Raw genomic sequence first — 20,973 nt, 5'->3', positions numbered from 1 at the left:
AGTGCGTTTGGTTGGAACTTTTTATGGGTGGCCAATCTTATCTGTACGGAACCTTTTATCGACCCCCAAACTCTCCAGTATCTATATGGAGTGATATTGAGTACTCCATAGACTTAGCTTTTAACACTAAAATTAGTAAAATAATAATCACAGGTGATTTCAACGCAAACTTATTGACCAACAATTATCAATCTGATTATCTTATTAATATAATGACTATGTACAACATGACCCAACTAATTGAAGAACCAACCCATTTTACTGAAGAAACTTCTACACTTCTTGATGTTATTATAGTCAGTGCTAGTAAGATTCTGGAAAAAGCTTATGTTGGCGATTGTTTTCTGTACCAAAATGTACGTTATCATTGTCCTGTCTATGCGTTGATAAGTCAATATAATCAAATCTCTCACTCATTTAAACGCTAAATTTGGTTATTCAACCAAGGCGATTACGATTCATATAGAGATAGCTTGAACTCAATCGACTGGGAAGAAATATCGTCTGATTCTGACATCGACACCAATGTAAAAAGATTTAATGAAACTATTATAAAGCATGCTAGAAATAACATTCCTAATAAGACAGTGACAATTAGAAAATCCGATCCTCCTTGGATAAATAATGCAATTCGAACACTTATCCGTAGACAGAAACGATTACATTCAATCGCTAAACGAACTGATCATCCTGACAAATGGTCTGAATTTAGAAAAATAAGAAATCACTGTATATGCACTGTACGTAATGTTCGCGACGACTACTATAAAAAGCTGTCAAAAAATATAGCAGAGTGTAACGGCTCAAGAAAGTGGTTGAATATGGTAGATAAAATATCCAACACTCAGATCCGTAATGACTTACCTCTCTTGGAGGTTAATGGCAATGTAGTCGATAACAATTTTGAAAAAGCAACTGCATTTGACAATTTTTAGCTCACCTGAGCCGAAGGCTCAAGTGAGCTTTTCTGATCACATTTTGTCTGTAGTCCGTCTGTCCGTCCGTCTGTCTGTCTGTAAACTTTTCATATTTTCGACTTCTTCTCCAGAACCACTGGGCCAATTTCAACCAAACTTGCCACAAAGTATCCTTGGGTAAAAGGGATTCAAGTTTGTTCAAATGAAGGGCCACACCTTCTTCCAAGAGGAGATAATTATGAATTCGTGAAAAATTAATGGCAGCATTAAAAAATCTTCTTCTCAAGAACCACTGTGCTTGAAAATATGAAACTTATGTGGAAGCATCCTCAGGTAGTGTAGATTCAAGTTTGTTTAAATCATGACCCCCGGGGGTCGGGTGGGGCCACAATGGGTGATCAAAGTTTTACATAGGAGTATATAGGAAAAATTTTTAAAAATCTTCTTCTCAAGAACAGCAAAGCCATGATTAGTCATATTTACAAGGAAGCATCCTCCGGTAGTGTAGATTCAAGTTTGTTCAAATCATGACCCCCGGGGGTCGGGTGGGGCCACAATGGGCGATCAAAGTTTTACATAGGAATATATAGGAAAAATCTTTAAAAATCTTCTTCTCAAGAACAGCAAAGCCGTGATTGGTCATATTTACATGGAAGCATCCTCAGGTAGTGTAGATTCAAGTTTGTTCAAATCATGACCCCCGGGGGTCGGGTGGGGCCACAATGGGCGATCAAAGTTTTACATAGGAATATATAGGAAAAATCTTTAAAAATCTTCTTCTCAAGAACAGCAAAGCCGTGATTGGTCATATTTACATGGAAGCATCCTCAGGTAGTGTAGATTCAAGTTTTTGAAATCATGACCCCTGGGGGTCGGGTGGGGCCACAATGTTTGATCAAAGTTTTTCATAGGAATACATAGGAAAAAACTTCTACTCAAGAACAGCAAAGCCATGATTGGTCATATTTAAATGGAAGCATCCTCAGGTAATGTAGATTCAAATTTGTTCAATTCACACCCCCCTCCCCGAACCACTTTTATAATTAAACTTTTTAACCTTTCAAGACTGAACTGATTTCTGCTTTTTTCCTAGCCATAGTGCTCAGGTGAGCGATGTGGCCCCTGGGCCTCTTGTTTTACGAACGAGTCAAATATCGACGATTCATCAGCGACTCTTCCAACTACTAGTAATAACAACGCTTTTGATCATTTGTATTCAGAAATAATACTTTCTGATGACGAAGTAAAAAACGTTCTTCTTTCATTAGATACGTCTAAGGCGACTGGGCCAGACCTCATAAATCCGCGATTCTTAAGGAAGCTGCGACAATTTTAAGTTTTCCATTAAGCAAATTGTTCAACAAATCACTTCAAAATTCACTGTTTCCTACGGAATGGAAACAATTAAACGTCACGCCTGTTCACAAAAAAGGTAAACGTAATGATATTAACAATTATAGACCAGTATCATTATTGTGTATTACTGGGAAGGTCATGGAAAGATGCGTTCACAACCATATTTATAGTTACTTTGTAGAAACAAAATTCTTTTGTAATAATCAGTCAGGTTTTATCTCCGGCGACTCAACAGTTAATCAATTATTAGACATATCTAACGATATTGGTAGAGCCTTAGACTCGGGGAAGGAGGTGCGTGCTGTGTTTTGTGATATAAGCAAATCGTTTGACAGGGTTTGGCATAAGGGTTTGCTTTATAAACTTCGACAAGCTGGGATAGGAGGGAAACTTTACCATTGGTTCGAAAATTATCTTCAGGGTCGTAAACAAAGAGTTGTAATAAACTCATCAGCATCGGGTTGGTGCGATATTGAGGCTGGCGTGCCCCAGGGCTCAATATTGGGCCCACTGTTATTTCTTGTATATATAAATGATATAGTGTTTGACATAAGATCCATTATCAAATTATTTGCGGATGACACCACCTTATACATTATTGTCGAGAACCCGGCCATCGCAAGTATGACCTTAAATAGTGACCTTGACAAAATCCACAAATGGTCTAATCAATGGTTAGTTACATTTAATCCTCAGAAAACTGAAAGCTTAACAATTAGTACTAAACGTAACCGAACTCCACATCCAGACCTGTATTTGAATGGACAAAAGATAAGTGAAGTGTCACATCATAAACACTTAGGATTACATTATTCAGATAACGGTCAATGGTCATATCATGTTAATATTGTCGTGGCGAAAGCGTCGTCTAGGTTACACATTCTAAGACGACTCAGATTTTTATTAGACAGAAAATCCTTAGAAAAACTATACTTTTCATTTGTAAGGCCAGTTATTGAGTACGCAGATGTAGTTTGGGACAATATCCCAAACGATTTAGCTGATAAACTCGAAAAAATTAATATTGAGGCAGCTCGCGATCGCATAGTCTCAGGTGCGACAAAACTCGTAAGTTTAAATGATCTTTATCGAGAGGTTGGGTGGGATACTTTACACAATCGAAGACAAAAACACAAAATAATCAAATTTCACACCATGGTCCATAGAAGTGCTCCAGATTATTTATCTTCTTTAATCCCTTTAAGGATCAATGAAACTCATCATTATCCTACAAGAAGATCTCACTGCATTAGTCAACGAAAGTTTAATACAAACTACTATGCACAATCTTTTCTACCGTCCACTACAAAGCTTTGGAATGATCTTCCGATAAATGTCCAAGAAAATCCTTCAGTATCTAATTTAAAACGCGTGCTTAACACAAACTGTTACAAAACCCCAAGACACTTTCTATATGGTAAGCGCACAGAACAGATCTTACATACACGACTTAGACTCAATTGTAGTACACTTAATTCGCATTTATTTGCAAAACATATAATAGATAATCCTAATTGTGCTTGTGGACAAATTGAAACAACAACACACTTTTTATTAGAATGTCCTCTATACACTGACGCAAGGAAAAAATTCATTGACCCATTAAGACCAGTCACTTTAAACATTCTCTTATTTGGAGATCCAGCTAGAAATTATTCCTATAATACAAACATTTTTAAACATGTACATCAATTTATTTCTGCTACTAAAAGGTTTGTAACTTGAATCTTACTTGTGGCCGTATTGTTGATATTGTTAATTTAGCATTGTATGACTGTTTATTACTCGGTTACTTTTAATGTTGATCCATGTTATGATATCTCTCTCTATATGTTTTTTTTTCTTTTCATTTTTGTTAAATTTTTGCTTTCATTTCATCTTTATTTTTTCAGTTATTGTTCCTATTATACTTGTCATTCAACAAGGGCAAATGTTCTTTTTATAGTTGAAAGTTAATTTAAGGAAACGGATTAATATAAGTTGTAACAACTTGTTTCCGAATCCTGTGTGTATTATCTATTGTGTACATATGATGTATAATTTAAATGAAATAAAGTTTAAACTAAACATGTTAAAATAAAGTTATACAAACACCCGGCATATCGGACCTTTATAAAACTCTAAACAGATATTAATATACTACAGGTATTACGAAATACAAGTATCAAGTACAAGTTTTTCTATAAAAAAAATTAAGCTGTCTGTGTATAAGATAAATGCAAGAATTTTACATTTTGCCGATGAAAAATTGATAAAGAAAAAAAAAACAAGAAAGAACAAATGTTTGAGAGTTCGGACTAAACTGAATTGCGATTGATATAAAAAGAACATTTCCGGTACCCCCCCCCCCCCCCCAAGTAGTGGGTTTTTTTTCTTAACCGATTTCGAATAAAGTGATAAAATTCACGTGTTATACTTAAAATCTTAATAATGAACTTGAACATCCTAACATTACTTGTATTAATTTATTATCAATCGCAGTGTTGTCGCTGCATATTAATTCTAACACTGTCTAATGCACGAAGAATGTTTATATCAATATACCGTTCATTCTGACTTCGTGGGCTAGAGAAGAAAAGTACAGTGTAGCTGTTCTTCCTAACACGTTTCCGCAATAAGTGAAATGCTGAATAAAACTACAGTGTGCATCTATGTCACCTTTTAGATCTTGTATATTCCAAATATAAACTTAAGATACTTTAGGAATGACTCTAATTCTTGGCCAAATTATTCGAGTATAACCTGGTTTGGGTCAGTTTACGCTTTATAATCCGCGAAGCGGATTATAAAACAGCGTTAACTGACCCAAACCAGGTTATACTCGAATAATTTGGCCAAGAATTAGAGTCATTCCTTATAATTTAATTTTAAAATCATTAAATAACTATGGGTTTAAAATTTCGTTGCTTTTTATTAGTTCAAATTTGCTGCTCAATAATACAACCGTAGTAACGGAAGTAACGGAAGTGATGGGAAGCGAGGGGAGGTAAAAACTGATACATAGGCCTAGCAGCCATGTTGTTTGTTTACATGTGGTAAGATCGAATTATTGTTTGAAGTTAAAGGTACATTTATTAAATCTGGAATTTTCCATGAACCCGAGGACTGGAAATGAGAGGATTGTATACTGTCGATACGATATATCCTGGTGAGCTTGAGATAAAAGATACCACAGAGTCTGACACATCTGTTTCATATTTGGATATTTTTTATAATCTATAAAGCAACAATACAAACGTTTCTTTTCACTCAAAGTCTAATTAATTAATGAATACAATACAAAAATCCCATCCCTAGTCCCGGAACCGGGCTTCAAACTAAACTGTGCATCACTCACTACACTGTTTTCCTCACTCCATGTCAACAAACGTTTATTCAAGATAGATGTGAATAGTTTTGAAAGATGACCTTATAAAGTTATCCCCCGATAATTATCTGGGTTATTTTTATCACCCTTTTTGTAAACTGGCACAATAATGCCTTGTGACCAAACAGATCTATAACAACCTGTATTTAATATCAAATTAAACAACTTTCCCAAAAGAGGCGAAAAAACTGTAGAAAAGCTTTGAAAATTCATTAATAATACCATCAAAACCTGGCGACTTATCTGCCTTTGAATCAGAAATAGCACTAACAATTTCATCAATTGTAATCGGAATGTCAAGCTCCTGGAGAGTCGGCGATTCAGGTATTTCAAATAAGGCTGCCTCCTGGTCTGTATTTTTCTCTCGCAAGTTTTTTTGAAATGTTCATAAAATTCTTTTTGTTAGAGTTGTATCAACTTTATTTTTCGGACCTTTGAAAACGCGGTAAAATCTTTTTACTTTGGATAAGCGGAGCAACTCTAGTTGATTTCCATTGTTTTAGATTTCTTTTTAGCAGTAACAAGTTTTTATGATTCTCTCGTTTTCTAGATACGTTGTGTCACAGAGTGGCTTGCGGCTTCCCAAAATCACAATACAATTTTGATAAAATAGTTTTTATTTACAATATTTACAACACACATGTGTTTTCTACATGGCTTAATGACTCAATGGCTTAATGACTCAATGGCTTAATGACATAATGGGACCTATAATATAAATCAAACTTAGATACAGATATAATATAATTAATATACTTTGCTCATACTCGTACATTTTCCTGTACATTTACTAAGGTGCATTTTCCTGTACATTTACTAAGGTGCATTTTCCTGTACATTTACTAAGGTGCATTTTACTGCACTGTACGTAAACTTCATTACTTCAATTTACTTTACAGAACTTTTACGTTCAGACATAGACTAAGTGTACTACTTGTAGACAATAACTTTACTTTAAGACGAATACTATACGACATAATTTGTACATACAACACTATGTCTACATTATACATATACTCATACACTTATACTTTTACTTATAATATATATACATTACATGAGCAAACACTACTTTGAATCTTACTTACAAATGAAAATATAGAACAAAGTCCTGTGGTGATTTTAGGAATAAAACCGTCAATAAACCATATAACTAATAATAATAAATAAAATAGACTTACTCAGAATAGGTGAATCTCTGGTCATTAAATATTAAGCAAACATATGAACATATATGGAATAACCTCGAGCTGTCTTACACACGACTGCTCTGGTCAATTGCTACGCCCAATCTGATTTCTGAATAGCAGGGGATTTAAATGGCCGAGTAAAACCTGCTGAACAAGCTTAAAAGTATGGAGAACATATTGGGCAATAAATATTAGTTATACAGTAATCTGATAAAAATATATGGAAACAATAATGGGCATGAATTGTGACACGTTGAAAGACGCCAATTTTTTTCCTGAATCTTTATATAAAGCTCGACACTGATCATCAAACCATGGTTTGTCCTCTGTCCTTGGTGTTTTTGTTATGTATTCTTTCTTATTAGGGTTATATGTGATTTCTTTATGTGAATTTTTTTTAAAAACCTTTCATATTTTGTATATTTTTAATTTAGTATGTCCTACATATCTTAAATCAATTCTGTCTTCAGATTTCTTGACTTGTTTAAGAGATATCGCCATACAAATATCGCTCCGTACAATGTCTGTATTCAGTTTCGGTTCTTCGTGTTTACGAGTCCATTATTCAATCCATAATGGGAATTTTTAAGCATAAACCAAAAATATGTATAAGGACATGCAGCTCTTCAAATATTCAGAATATAAATAGTGTTTAGAATTCTTGCGGCATTTTTTCGTATGTCACAATTGTATATGGACTGGATAAATTACGCACTTTTCAAGACGGCTTCAACGACAAAAAACGCACTTGGAAAAAAAAATCTGTTAATAAATATTTTAAAATTTACGATTGAACTGAAGTCCTTCTTCGAAGTAATTAATTGTAGCAATACCGTAAGGTGAAGCTTACTTTATTATCACACAGGACATAGTTGAACAAGACATAAACATGGTAAAAGCTTCATGTTTACATTTTCCGAGTAAGGGGAAACAACTGTGACGTCACACGAAAAATGGAATATTAATTCAGATAATCTCTGCTACCAAACACGTAAATATAGGATCTCCCATGATTTGTAGTTGGATATGATTTTTATCCAACGAGTTGTGTGTTTTTAGTCTCTGAGCCTTGGCGAGGGGATAAAAACACACAACGAGTTGGATAAAAGTCATATCCAACTACACATCATGGGAGATTCTTTTTATCCCATGTTTAATACTTCACAACCAATGTTTTACACTGTTTTATATAGGACTAGGACTCCACTTTATTTTACTTCATCATGCTAACGCAAAAACCATTGTGACTTCACAACTGCACTTAACTGTGGGATATGAAAAAAATATCCAATGAGTCATATCCACCGGATTAAGGGGTAAACATTGGATAAAAATTATTATTGTAATGCTTGCTTCAAAAAATTTATCACGATGCACTGACTGTTATCTGTTTTAATGTAATTTTCTCAGTGATTATAATGAATATAAGCCTTTATTATACTTCTGTTAAAATGTTTCCTATATAAAGTTAAGAAGGTAAAATAACTATATTTTATAGTCTGAAAATTTCCACGCATAGCGAAGCTATACCCCGGGGTATAGTTTTTGCTACCCACCCCTTGGAAAATGTTCATGCAATTTTTGCCGCCAATTTTGATTTCCTGTAATCAATCTTATAATGTTATAATCTTACTCCAAATTCTTGCTCAAAACTTTACAACTATTCTTTTGAAGTTTTCATGCTTTGCCTACGACACTGTAGTATCAGATTAATTAAACCCTCATAAATTATGATATACATCAGTATAATAAAACGCTTATCCACTGGCTGACAAAATGAAGAATGACAGACGAAATTTAGAGAGGTTAACTCTGACAATCGAGGTACAACGGAGGTACTAGGTATACCAGAGAGAGAAAATTATTTTGAGCATATAGGCCTACATTAAAAAAACATTTCAGCTCATCATGCTCACGGGAATATATTTGAAAAACCAATTTAATTTTTGAAAATTCACGAGGACATGAACAAAGACGCTTCACCTCAGCATATTTAATGAACCGCATGAGCATGAAGCGAAAATTTATAAATTTATGTCATTCAACGATTATTTTTGAAACAAAACAGTTTGCACTATAGTTTTGACGTCAAGTGTGGCATTATGAGTGACGTCACAATGGAGATATGTACCCGGTAGGCTTACCTAGTTCATGGGAAAATGAACTGTTTTCTAACTTGCAATGAATCTGAAGGAAAAAATATTTGCAAATGTAAATATTAAATAGCAAATCACTAAAATTTGTCAAATAAGATAAAAGCTAGTGTCTTTATTTACGGGATATATTGCAGATACAAGTTCTCTGAAAAAATAACCTTTCATTCAATGTGTTCAAGTGACTAAACCCCCCCCCCCCCCTCTTTTACGATTCCAAGTCACAGTGCAGAGATCTCGATGAATGTTCAGAGCATGAACAATTTGGTCCTTGGACGACTGTGCACTGGTTTAGAATGTACATATTTATATTGATATAATAACGGAATGAATATTTTGGAGATGGGAAAATTAAAAAAAAAGTGCATATTGTTGTTTTTCGTGAACATGATACTTTTATCATTCTGCTCTACGTATAAAATGAGCAACCACCGGACTACAAGTTTTTCAGAAAAAAAAATTTATCAATCTATACGTATTGTTTTTATTTATAGTCTTTTAACAGATTATGCATATTAAAGGTTCAGCAACAAACCATCAGATTAAAATTTATGAAATCTTTAATATTTTAGGAAGGGGGGGGGGTCAATTGAAATGCATGTAGCATAAAAGAGAATGTGATGACCGCACTTCATATTTTAACCATAAGTCACTTATAATAATTATCAAAAAATATATTAATTTTAGGAAAATTCATTGGGCAATTTTTTGTCAAGACGTTGAAAACTGCTCTTGGGGTGAAAATATTACTGCAAATTTACAATGACTACTCCCCAAAGCAACTGTGGCATTACTTCTCTATCAATAGTTTCCGATACAATTTTTATTTTCAATGAATATAAAGCATATCATTTAATATCTGTTGAAAATTATTTAATTTGTTTCAATTTTGATATCTGTATGGCATACTTAAAATCTCACCACATAAATGTCGAAATATTGAAAAACTGTGGTTACCATGACAACCATATCATCCTTATAACCCAGATGATCATGGTTGATATTTTCATATTATGATACCATTAACGTTTGGCAAATTATATGTAAAAATGAGAAAAAGCGGATTTTTTTTCACGGACCCTTGCAATCTCTACCTTAGTCAACTAAGCTTTAAGTGATCTTCGAATATTATGTTTGTTTTTGTTTGTTTGTTGTTTAACGTCCCTCTCGAGAATTTTTCACTCATATGGAGACGTCACCACTTGTCGGTGGAGAGCTGCAAATTTTGTCCTATAGTCGGCACTTACGGCCATTGAGCAGTGAGGGGTCTCTTTCGTGCCAGCACCTACTCCGACACGGGACCTCGGTTTATAAGGTCTCATCCGAAGAACCGGTCTCCACGTCCCACAGTGGAATTCGACCCGCGACGTAAGGATCAACTCCTTACTTCGCGACTCTAGAGCAGACGCTCTAACCACTGCACCACGCGGGCGACTCGAATATTATGAAAGCTGGTTTAACAGGATTATGAAGGAATAAAAGAAAACATGCATTAATGAGATGTAATTAAAAAATTCAAAATATTATTTCTTTATTTACCTACTTGCATTTAATTTTTTTTTAAATCCTAGATTTTTATTTCTTTTATTTATTTTTGCTACGCAATCAATTATTTTTAGGGCAGTGGATTCAAATACCCTCCCTTTTAGTTGTACAGTTATTAATATTAAAATGGAAATAGTTAAAATTTGGATCAAAATAAATTTGAAAATGACAGGACTTGACAAAAAGTATCATGTAACATCAGAAACTGTATATTTCTTTATATTTTTTAAATTAAATTAATAAATACAGTTACAAAGGAGTACAAAAACCTTGCGCGGATTTAGAAGCAGGGATGGAGGGAGGGTCGGGGTCGGGCCCAACCCCCTCCCCTGGGATTTTCAGAGTTATCAAATTTCTACATTGAGAAGCGAAAAAAATACTTTAAACCCTCGTAGAAAACATGGATCTCTTGAGTACTGGTAAGGAGAGTGAAGAAATAGAAGACGGAAAACATGACATATGACTAAACCTCCCCCTCCCCCGAAAACCACACACGCACACGCATACAATGGGATTTTCATTTTGGACTAGTCATTTCATATTTCTTCCTTTTGATTTTTACTTGTCAACCAATTTCCGAGTCTATAGAAATATATTTTTTGAGAGTTGGTGTGGATTCCCTCCTATGAAATTAAAAAAAAAATCCCTGATCCGGGCATAAAAATGCCACCTTGAAAATAAAATATAACATATCTAAATTAGACATAGAATCTCAAGCCAAAAACCATTGATAGAGTAATTTTTGAACGAATTCTTAATTTACTTTTTTCTGGTGTATGCACTTTTCCACTAAAGGTAGACAAGAGGTGTTTTAAAATGACCTGTGTTATCTTCCACAATGGACGGCAAATTCCATATGCACATGTACATATATATGGTAAAAAAATGGCAAATGAATTTTGGCTATCCTCCGAAAACGGTGGCTGTTTAGATCTGTTTCCGATGATACATGTATAAAGTAAAGAAAAATCAAATCCTTTTATATGTATACAATGTACAAACAAACATACACGCACATGCGATATTGATCTGAATGCTATTCGAATTACATATTCGGTTATCAGATGACATCACGTGCATAAATTTTTCATACAACTCCCTCTTCCAAATAAAATAGCACAACAATACAAATGCAATTAGAGATTTTTTGATATACTTATGATATATGACAATCAAAATGAAAACGTGTATGCACAGGTTAAAGATGGAAAAATATGATGAACATAAAGTATATAGCAATATTACTTGTGCAGTTGAAACCTAACTTACCACGTCATATATTATTAGCAAATTCAACGATAAATATATAAGAGAATAAGCAGGTACTACTACTTTACAATACAATACAATACAATATAATAATTTAGGCTAACTAAAAGACCTTATAATCTATAAGAATATAAAATGTTACTAGTGTACAGAAACACGGCGCGGAAAACCCTATTATAAAATTACAACTATTGAAACGTTTAAAATTTAAAAGAGCCTGTACTAATGAGTTAAACGCAAAATTCCTAAAAGACCTTATAACCAGTTCAATGTTCAATTGTAAATAAATCACTAAAAATACAATATTTACATTCTGTCATAGGCAAGTTCAAAGAGGTGAGTTTTAAGACCTTTTTTAAAAGCGGAGACGGATTTGGATTTTTTTTAAGACATAAGGGTAAAGAGTTCCGAAGTAAAGCGGCGGCATAGTCAAATCGGCGACTGTCGTAGATTACAGTTCTAACCTTAGGAACATCCAAAAGGAATGAATTCTGTGAACTTTACTTTTCTTTTGGCTTGGTAAATCTTATATTGTCAACAGCCACAGCACCTTGACCCGTCTTTCCTCCAACTTTAGCAAGGAAAACATACTGTAGGGAAAAAAAAATTAACAATGGAGTAAGCAAATGACAAAATTCAAAGTATATTCTGATTTTTTCTCCTTTTTTTTCTTTATGTTAAGTTAAGCAAATCTATATTTTAGTAAAATAATATGAAAGCAAGCTTTCTTGTACTATTTTTGAAATGTTTATTTTATGCCCAAAATGATTATAGCATATCTGTTTATACGAGGGTTGTCCCAGAAAAACGCAAACTTTTTAAATATTTCATAAACCACCTGACCAAAATTATTCCTTTTTGGCATAATGTTTGGAAATGATATTTTTGTCATTTTGGCTAAACGAAACAAGATTCCAATGCCATTTGCAATTATTAACAACATTTTAAGGGTGTTAAATGTCGGTGGTTGGCGCACGGCAATTTTTTTGACATTCACAAATAGCATTGATTGCAATGTTTTCTTTAGTACCAGGCTATACATTTACGGAAATATAATGTTACAAAATTATATCTTTAGAAACTTTATGAAGTACTCGTGTGTAAAAAAAAATCAATTCTCTAACTATCAGACCGTTGAAATTATATTTACCATCATGTTTTGTCTACTTGGAAATTGAAATCATTAGATCCGTGATACTTACCACCATGTCTTCTCCAGTTGGTAGGTTGACGCCAAAGTTCTCCCATTGTCCAATGGAGGTTACATTCTGCATAGCATATTCAGATGTTCCATTCTTTTTGCCGTCATGGTACAAAAGGTCGAGAAGGGCACTCCCCATTGTAGCACAACTAAAATCGACGCGAACAGATTTCCCCATAACTTGAAAAAGAAAAAAGTGCCAGTTTTAGGATATGTCGATCAATGTTACATTTTATTCAAAGTTTCATTTTATGAATATTTCATTTCGAGCAAAGGCATCCATTCTGTAGCTACATAAAAATAGACTCAGTCTGACATTGAAATCAATTGATTTTATGTGAGATAATGCTATATCTTAATTTACGACACTTCTTTCTAGTTAGTCTTACATTTCGGGTGAGGCCATATACACTGCATACACTGAAAATATCATTATGATATTACATGTCGGATGTCAATTTCACTATTATATGTACTAAAATGTACACACTAATAAATATTAAAAATATTGTCTATGAGATGTATGTTTCTTTACTCTAATAAACTGAAACTAAAGTTATTTTGGCATATAAATCAATTACACTTTCTTCATGTTCATTTAACATGTCTATAGATAATACCAGGGTTGTACCAAAACGTCGTAGACAGGGAAATCAATTTAGTTTTTCTTTGCTAAATAAAATTTCTTTTCTTATCACTGTAAAAAGCAACATTCAATACTCACGAATTTCAAGTTTCATGATAATCACGTATTTAAAAGGAAATAGTGTAAAAATAAAGAAAAAAAACATTTAAGCGTACGCCGGCGCATAAAGTGATCGTGATTTACGTTTAAAATAACGTCATGATCATGTAATACTGTCCATCTTAAGCATGTCTTGTCATTTTTTTTTAAAATGACAAATACTCTGGTCTGAGCGGCTCATTAAAATTCACCATTGACCAAAAGTTTATATAAGAGTAAAATTTCAGTCCTCGAAAGGTTGCCTTACATTGTACTGTAGGAAGCACAGATTACACAAAGTATGACGTCGATCATGTCGCAGAACGTTCCTCACCATCTGAATTTAACAAACAGTATCCTTCTTTTTAAACGTCTAACTATTGTGGACCGTCACGATAGCTCAGTCGGTAGAGCGCTCGCGTCGTGATCGGATGGTCGTGTGTTCGAATTACGGCCGCGACTGACCTAAGTCGATAAAAATAGGTAGCAACTGTTCATTTGCCAAGCGCTCTGCACTTTGAAGTGAGAGTTGCGGGTCCTTCGGATGAGACCTTAAAAAACCGAGGCCCCCTGTCATGGCAGGCGTTGGCACGAAAAAGATCCCTCACTGCTCAATGGCCCTAAGTGCCGAGTAAAGGTCTAAATTTGAAGCCCTTCATCGGTATATGGTGACGTCTCCATATGAGTGAAAAATTCTCGAATGGGACGTAAAACTACACACAATCAATCAATCTAACTATTGTGAAAACAGTCATTGAATCTCTTGCCATTATAAACAACTTCTCTTCGATAATGTGTAAAGTCGCTTCTCTATCGTTTTCTGCCTCCGAAGCGGACAAACCATTTTGAAAACAATATCATTACACACCATGCGCCGGGAACGTGTTTGACATCATTTGCAGCAAACTCAATTCCAACAATACTTTAAAAAAATAGGACACCAATCCTTTGTCTGTGATGCCTTTATGTATGAAAATTAGACATAATACTAGGTTTTTTTTTCTGGTTTAACTGCTATAAATTTGAGTTTCATGCTCTACATATTATCAGAGAAACAAAGGCAATTGGAATAGTTACTAACGTTAATTATTCCGAATTTTGTTCGTGCGCCGATGGATCAAATCCGTCTTCATATAATTCGATAATATTGATATGAATGATATTTATTTAAATTCAGAATTTAAAATGGACTTTTAGGGGCACTGTGTGAATCATATCAATATAATAAATAATGATCCAAAACGTTTTTGATAAGCTTCGCGTTTTCAATTGTATTTTTTAATGAACAAAAAGACAAACAATTTGTATATTCATCGCTATATTATCCTTTGTAATATGTAACAGACTGGGCTGTAATTGAGAAGAGTAAATCCAATTAAATTAATTTAAATTGTGAGAAAACATTCCCCAGGTTCCTTATGTCATGAGAAAAGTCATGATTCGGCAAATTAACTAGAGGCTTTGGGACCACAACCTACACCCGAGCCGCCTTGATCTCCATGTTCCCCAGAAGTTTGTAATGAAGGATTTCTTTCCACCATATTCAATGAAAAATATTGACCTCATATTGGAGCCAAATGCTAGCCCCAAGGTATCATGAACTAACCAAAATTTATCCACACTACACGAATATCAATATGACAAAAGTTAACTTGCTGTTTCGATGAAGAAGATAATTGATTTTTTCCTAAGATACATGCATTCAATATATAGATTGATACCCGATGTAACCTTCAGAATAACCCAAATGCCCATAATTTGAATAAGAATGTGTTCACATAAATATGAATTGTGTCACCAAAATATCCTTGATTTTATTTATCTTCCAAAATCTTGTTAAGTCTTTAATACCAAATTCACCTTCTAATTTATTAAGCGGTAACTTTGCTACCATTGCTGCATTTTTCCTTTCTGGAGCTGAGATGGAGGCCAAGGCATAATACTTCCCCTCTGGCGGAACAGGAATGCCTAAGAAGGACTGTATTTAGCCGCAAGTAATGAGAAAAGTCAAATTAATATAAATATTAGTATAACTAATTAATATCCTCATTAATATCACTAATTAATATCAATACTAGTATCACTAATTGATATCATCATTTATATCACTAATTAATATCAATACTTGTATCACTAATTAGTATCATCATTTATATCACTAATTAATATCAATACTAGTATCACTAATTAGTATCATCATTTATATCACTAATTAATATCAATACTAGTATCGTTAATTAGTATCATCATTTATATCACTAATTAATATCAATACTAGTATCACTAATTAATATCAATACTAGTATCACTAATTAATATCAATACTAGTATCACTAATTAATATCAATACTAGTATCACTAATTAATATCATCATTTATATCACTAATTAATATCAATACTTGTATCACTAATTAGTATCATTATTTATATCACTAATTAATATCAATACTAGTATCACTAATTAGTATCATCATTTATATCACTAAATAAATTAATTTCAATACTTGAATTACTTATTAATATCATCATAAATATTACTAATTAATATTAATACTTGTATCACTAATTAATATCTTCATTTTTATCACTAATTAATATCAATACTAGTATCACTAATTAGTATCATCATTTATATCACTAATTAATATCAATACTAGTATCACTAATTAATATCAATACTAGTATCACTAATTAATATCATCATTTATATCACTAATTAATATCAATACTAGTATCACTAATAAGTATCATCATTTATATCACTAATTGATATCAATACTAGTATCACTAATTAGTATCATCATTTATATCACTAATTAATATAAATACTAGAATCACTAATTAGTATTATCATTTATATCACTAAATAAATTAATATCAATACTAGAATCACTAATTAATATCATCATTTATATTACTAATTAATATCAATACTAGTATCACTAATTAATATCATCATTTATATCACTAATTTAAATCATCAATACTATCACTAGTTGCACATTATGTAGTGAGATTAATATTTTGATATAAAAAAACGCGGTTATATAATTATATAGAACGAGTTCAAGACATGCATACTGAAAACTAAAAGTCCACAAATGTGAGTGAAACATTTTGCAAAAAACATTCAAAGAGATATTTTCCAAATGAAAAATATGGCTTCTTGAATAAATATATACTTACATTGGTTTTTGTAAAGTTGCGAACGGAAATGTTACAAATGTTTTTCTCAAATCCACATCTGACTAATAAATCTAAAATGAAATTTAAACATTCATTGTTTATTAATATTACCTTTGCTAATTTAATTTGTGATAAAGGCTGGTTTACAAATGCTTGCTATAAAATCAAATTTTGCAAGGCAAGACTCATGAAACGGCTGAGATTATGAAATGAACTTATGAAATTATAAAACTTATAAACAATTTAAGCAAACTCTGAATATTTAAGTTTTGTGAAACAAACTTAGATAGTTATAACTTGTATGAAATGTGAAGATACTAATAATAATCATGCTCGAACTTCAACCTAACAATACACATTGTGAACAGAACAAACAAATATATCTGCTAACAAAGGTGGGATCAGGTGTCATTGAGAAATGAGCATCCCCTGTTGAAACCCGACATGTGGTTTTTGTCATGATCGGGTGAACGAAAAAATCCGTTAACAATTACGTGCTTTGCCTTCAATTTGTTTTGTTTGTTTGTTTGTATGTTGTTTAACGTCCCTCTCGAGAATTTTTCACTCATATGGAGACGCCACCACTTACCGGTGGAGAGCTGCAAATTTTGTCCTATACTCGGCATTTACGGCCATTGAGCAGTTAGGGATCTTTCTCGTGCCAGCACCTACTACGACGCGGGACCTCGGTTTATACGGTCTCATCCGAAGGACCGGTCTCCACGTCCCACAGTGGGATTCGAACCCGCGACGTAAGGATCAACTCCTTACTCCGCGACTCTAGAACAGACGCTCTAATCACTGCGCCACGCGGGCCTTTGCCTTTGTAGTTGAGCTTGAATATCTGAATGATAATTTTTATGCATTTTTTGTTGTTTTATTTTTTAGATTAAGTCTTCCAATTTTCTGTTGGAATAATCATGGGTACTATTTACACCCGTAATTAGCAGATCTTTTTTTTTTAAAATTATATGAATTAATATAAAACTTGTACACGAAAAGAAAATATGTGACACCTGATCTCGCTCCTGATGTTTTTAAAGGATTCGTTTTGCTCTGCTCCAAAATTGTATTGTTTCAATGGATTTTTGAAATTAAAAACTGCTGGAATCGTTATATTTCAATTTATTGATGAATTTTTTCAAAAAAGGGATTAATTCTTCGTAAGAATTCATTGTAAAAAATTAAAGTGAGTATGTGCTTTATGACAAATTATAGCTATAAAGCATAACTTGGAAAACCCTTCATTTACAATATTTAAATTTAAAGTCACTGCTCCTGCGTTTAATTTATTTCTTATATACACAAGCTTATTCTATACTTACTGTTGTCTTCACATAGAGTACCGGTATATTCCACAGGACAGATACACGTATTATGTATCCTACACTCACCATTGTTTTTACATGGATTGGGATCACATGTAGCAACGCCCTCTACCTCCTATATAAAGAAGACAAAGGATGTATGTTTAAGGAGAAGATAAGATGCGTTTATTTATTAAATTGGATATTGACATTTATATTAGCTATCCCTCCCCTAGTTATTTTTTCTATAAACTTTATCAAAATCACGTGTTGCCTACCTTTATCTTAAATCTGGATCCACTCCTTCTGTTAATGTTTAAAAAGTCAGGACGCACAACCATCCTATTCTGGTGAGAACCAGTATCTAGCCCTCCCTTTTAAATGTAAGATTGACATTTATAAATAAAAAAACCACAATTATATGTAGATTGCTACCATTTTTTAAATACAGAATTAAAACTCCCAGACTGAATGTCGTCAGTAAAGGATCCCAATTAAAAATCAAATGTTAAGAATTCAGGTGCATCATTGCATTCCTTTCTTTTTCAATGTTTGGTTGGTGATGGCTCAGCTATAATGTTATCCGTTCCCCATCACTAGTAGTGATCAGCATATTGCTAAATATACTTTCAATATAACAAATCAATTTCGAATGTTATTTTCAATAATTTGATTTAAATTAGCAAATTTTTAAAGAAAAAATTCGCAAAAAAGAAGAAAAAAAGAAAAAAAATATATGATACATTTGAAAAAAAATTTTTTTGGACAATAAATAAAACTCAAATATCCAATTCCTAATAATTGTGAAGAAAAGAAAGATGAAATGATCAAGTGCAAATCCAAAACATAATCCTTGGAAAGATGTCGTGCAATGGGGAATAAAGCATTCCCTGTAGACTTGTCACCCGCCGAGAACTTATCTATATCATGTAAGTGGATTGACCCATAACGAATAAATACGTAATAAGGGCCCGAAAATTTGTACAAAGAACGTCAGTCATCATGAGACCAAATATTTGACCAAACAGAATGATTAAGCAATAACCTCGTACTAATTATAAGATATCTGAAATTTTAAATGGTGATACTCCTGTAACATCAACAGATTTGGCAAAAGACTGTTATATTTTACATAGTACACAGATGGTCTCGAGTATCGAATTAACTAAGAGATTTAAACAACATTTGCAGACATAAGAGAAGATAACGATAGAAGAGATAAGGCCATCACGTTAAGCATAAAAATAAAATAAAATTGTCAATTGTTAAAATTGTTAATTTGCCATCAATGCCCTCATTACGTAGGTTAAATATTCAAACATAAACATACGTGTCAGATTCTGGGGTGTTTCTATTTCGAGTTCAGTGAGATATATCGAAGCGAGGTATAAATGAAATGGATGTTAATGATTCATAAAAAGCTGTATATATATCTGAATTTAATGTAAAACAAAAGTTTGTAAAAATAATTTCAGCAGATTGTTTCAAGTCATTTCTCCAAATAACATATAAAAATTATCTACTTCTAACCCTATCCATAACTTGACTAAGAATCATTTTATTTAAATAAAATAATTTTCAGGATGACAAGATATGAATATTTTATACTCACCGAATGGGATTGTTGACACCACACTAAGACAATACACATCAAGAACACGACTTCTCTCAGCATTGTTTTGAATTTTAACACTTAGGTGTTAAAACAACTGCCTTTATAGCAAAGAAACTCAATCTATATACTATTGGTGATGAATTTGATAAACGTTCTATCAATTTTCTACATCTTTAAAAGAGAGTAAAAATAAAACTTTAAGGCGTGCTTCTCTAACAAGATTACCTATCATACAAAGTGCATCAAGTTCTTTTATCAAAATAATGAAGAAAAACGCCTATAGCAAGGAAGGACACAGGATAGCCAAACCTTTCCATCAAATGCATAATGATTTTTTATGAGCCTACGAGTGACATTTTTTACTTTGAACAAGCCTGTTTAAATTATTCTTAAATTTGATGTTCCTTAAAATAAGCATAGTAAAGGATAGAGTTTTTGTGTATTTTCCCATTGATTGGATTCAAAATAGAAATCTTTTATATTTAAAATGACTAAGCGCACTTAAGGAATCTTTAGGAGAGGCAAAACTGTGTACTCCTCCATAGCACCTAATCTCACGTCAGGTGTTCTGGGGGTGTGTGTCAGTATTTGCTCTGCTCCTGATTTTTGTTGTTCCAATGGACTTTTGGGCTTGATTGCTGTTTGTTGTCTTCATATTTAATCAGATATTTGTTCACACATGCTTCTGTCAAATTCACCTATAGATGACCTCAATCATGTCATACAAAAATCAATGTTTAAATATTTTTTGCGTTCTTTTGATCTGAAAGAGGACATTCTTTTATCAAATATTGCTAAAAGCCAAGAGATGTCTGGTTCTCTATAATCATCTTAAGTCTTTTATCTCCCTTTAGAAATTCTATATATTCGTTCCATGAACGAGTTTATACATTCGCGTCTACATATGAGTGAAAATATCTCGAGAGGGACGTTTAACAACAAACAAACAAACAAAGCAAAAATTTTATAAATTATCTCAGTATCAGTTTTAGCTTTAGATATGCAACATAATTGACCTAGAAATATAGTTGTACTGTACTTCCTTTGTGCAACGAATTGTCACAATTTAACCCTCTTTCTCGCCTTCAAATGTTATGAGTCTGATCAAAGTTGCAGAACAAAAACATCATCACAATGCCTAC

The 20,973-nt window shown here is 32.9% G+C and overlaps 1 protein-coding gene across 1 annotated transcript; it reads right to left on the bottom strand.

The window, feature by feature from the left end:
• Positions 1-11,940: 11,940 nt before the first annotated feature.
• LOC133191562 (uncharacterized) lies at positions 11,941-18,583 on the bottom strand. The gene is made up of 6 exons (XM_061327310.1): positions 18,495-18,583; positions 18,235-18,352; positions 16,910-16,980; positions 15,583-15,700; positions 13,000-13,178; positions 11,941-12,387 (listed from the first exon to the last, which is right to left on the bottom strand). The coding sequence occupies exons 1-6, from the start codon at positions 18,555-18,557 to the stop codon at positions 12,298-12,300; spliced, it is 639 nt and encodes a 212-aa protein (XP_061183294.1). The 5' UTR covers positions 18,558-18,583; the 3' UTR covers positions 11,941-12,297.
• Between the last annotated feature and the right edge of the window lie 2,390 nt (positions 18,584-20,973).

Source organism: Saccostrea echinata, unplaced genomic scaffold, assembly GCF_033153115.1.
Source record: "Saccostrea echinata isolate AGI-Se365-2 ecotype Australia unplaced genomic scaffold, CSIRO_AGI_Sech_v1 ptg000023l, whole genome shotgun sequence".
NCBI classification, from domain to species: domain Eukaryota; kingdom Metazoa; phylum Mollusca; class Bivalvia; order Ostreida; family Ostreidae; genus Saccostrea; species Saccostrea echinata.
This window is presented reverse-complemented; position numbering and strand designations above follow the sequence as displayed.

What these genes read in the sequence shown, in the direction of transcription:
- LOC133191562 (XM_061327310.1), bottom strand. Translation starts at nt 18,557, where the DNA reads ATGGTTGTGCGTCCTGACTTTTTAAACATTAACAGAAGGAGTGGATCC. An exon ending in GATCCAGATTTAAGATAAAG is followed by an intron (nt 18,353 to 18,494) that starts GTAGGCAACACG and finishes TTCTTTATATAG; the next exon opens with GAGGTAGAGGGCGTTGCTAC. An exon ending in GCAACTTTACAAAAACCAAT is followed by an intron (nt 15,701 to 16,909) that starts GTAAGTATATAT and finishes GGCTAAATACAG; the next exon opens with TCCTTCTTAGGCATTCCTGT.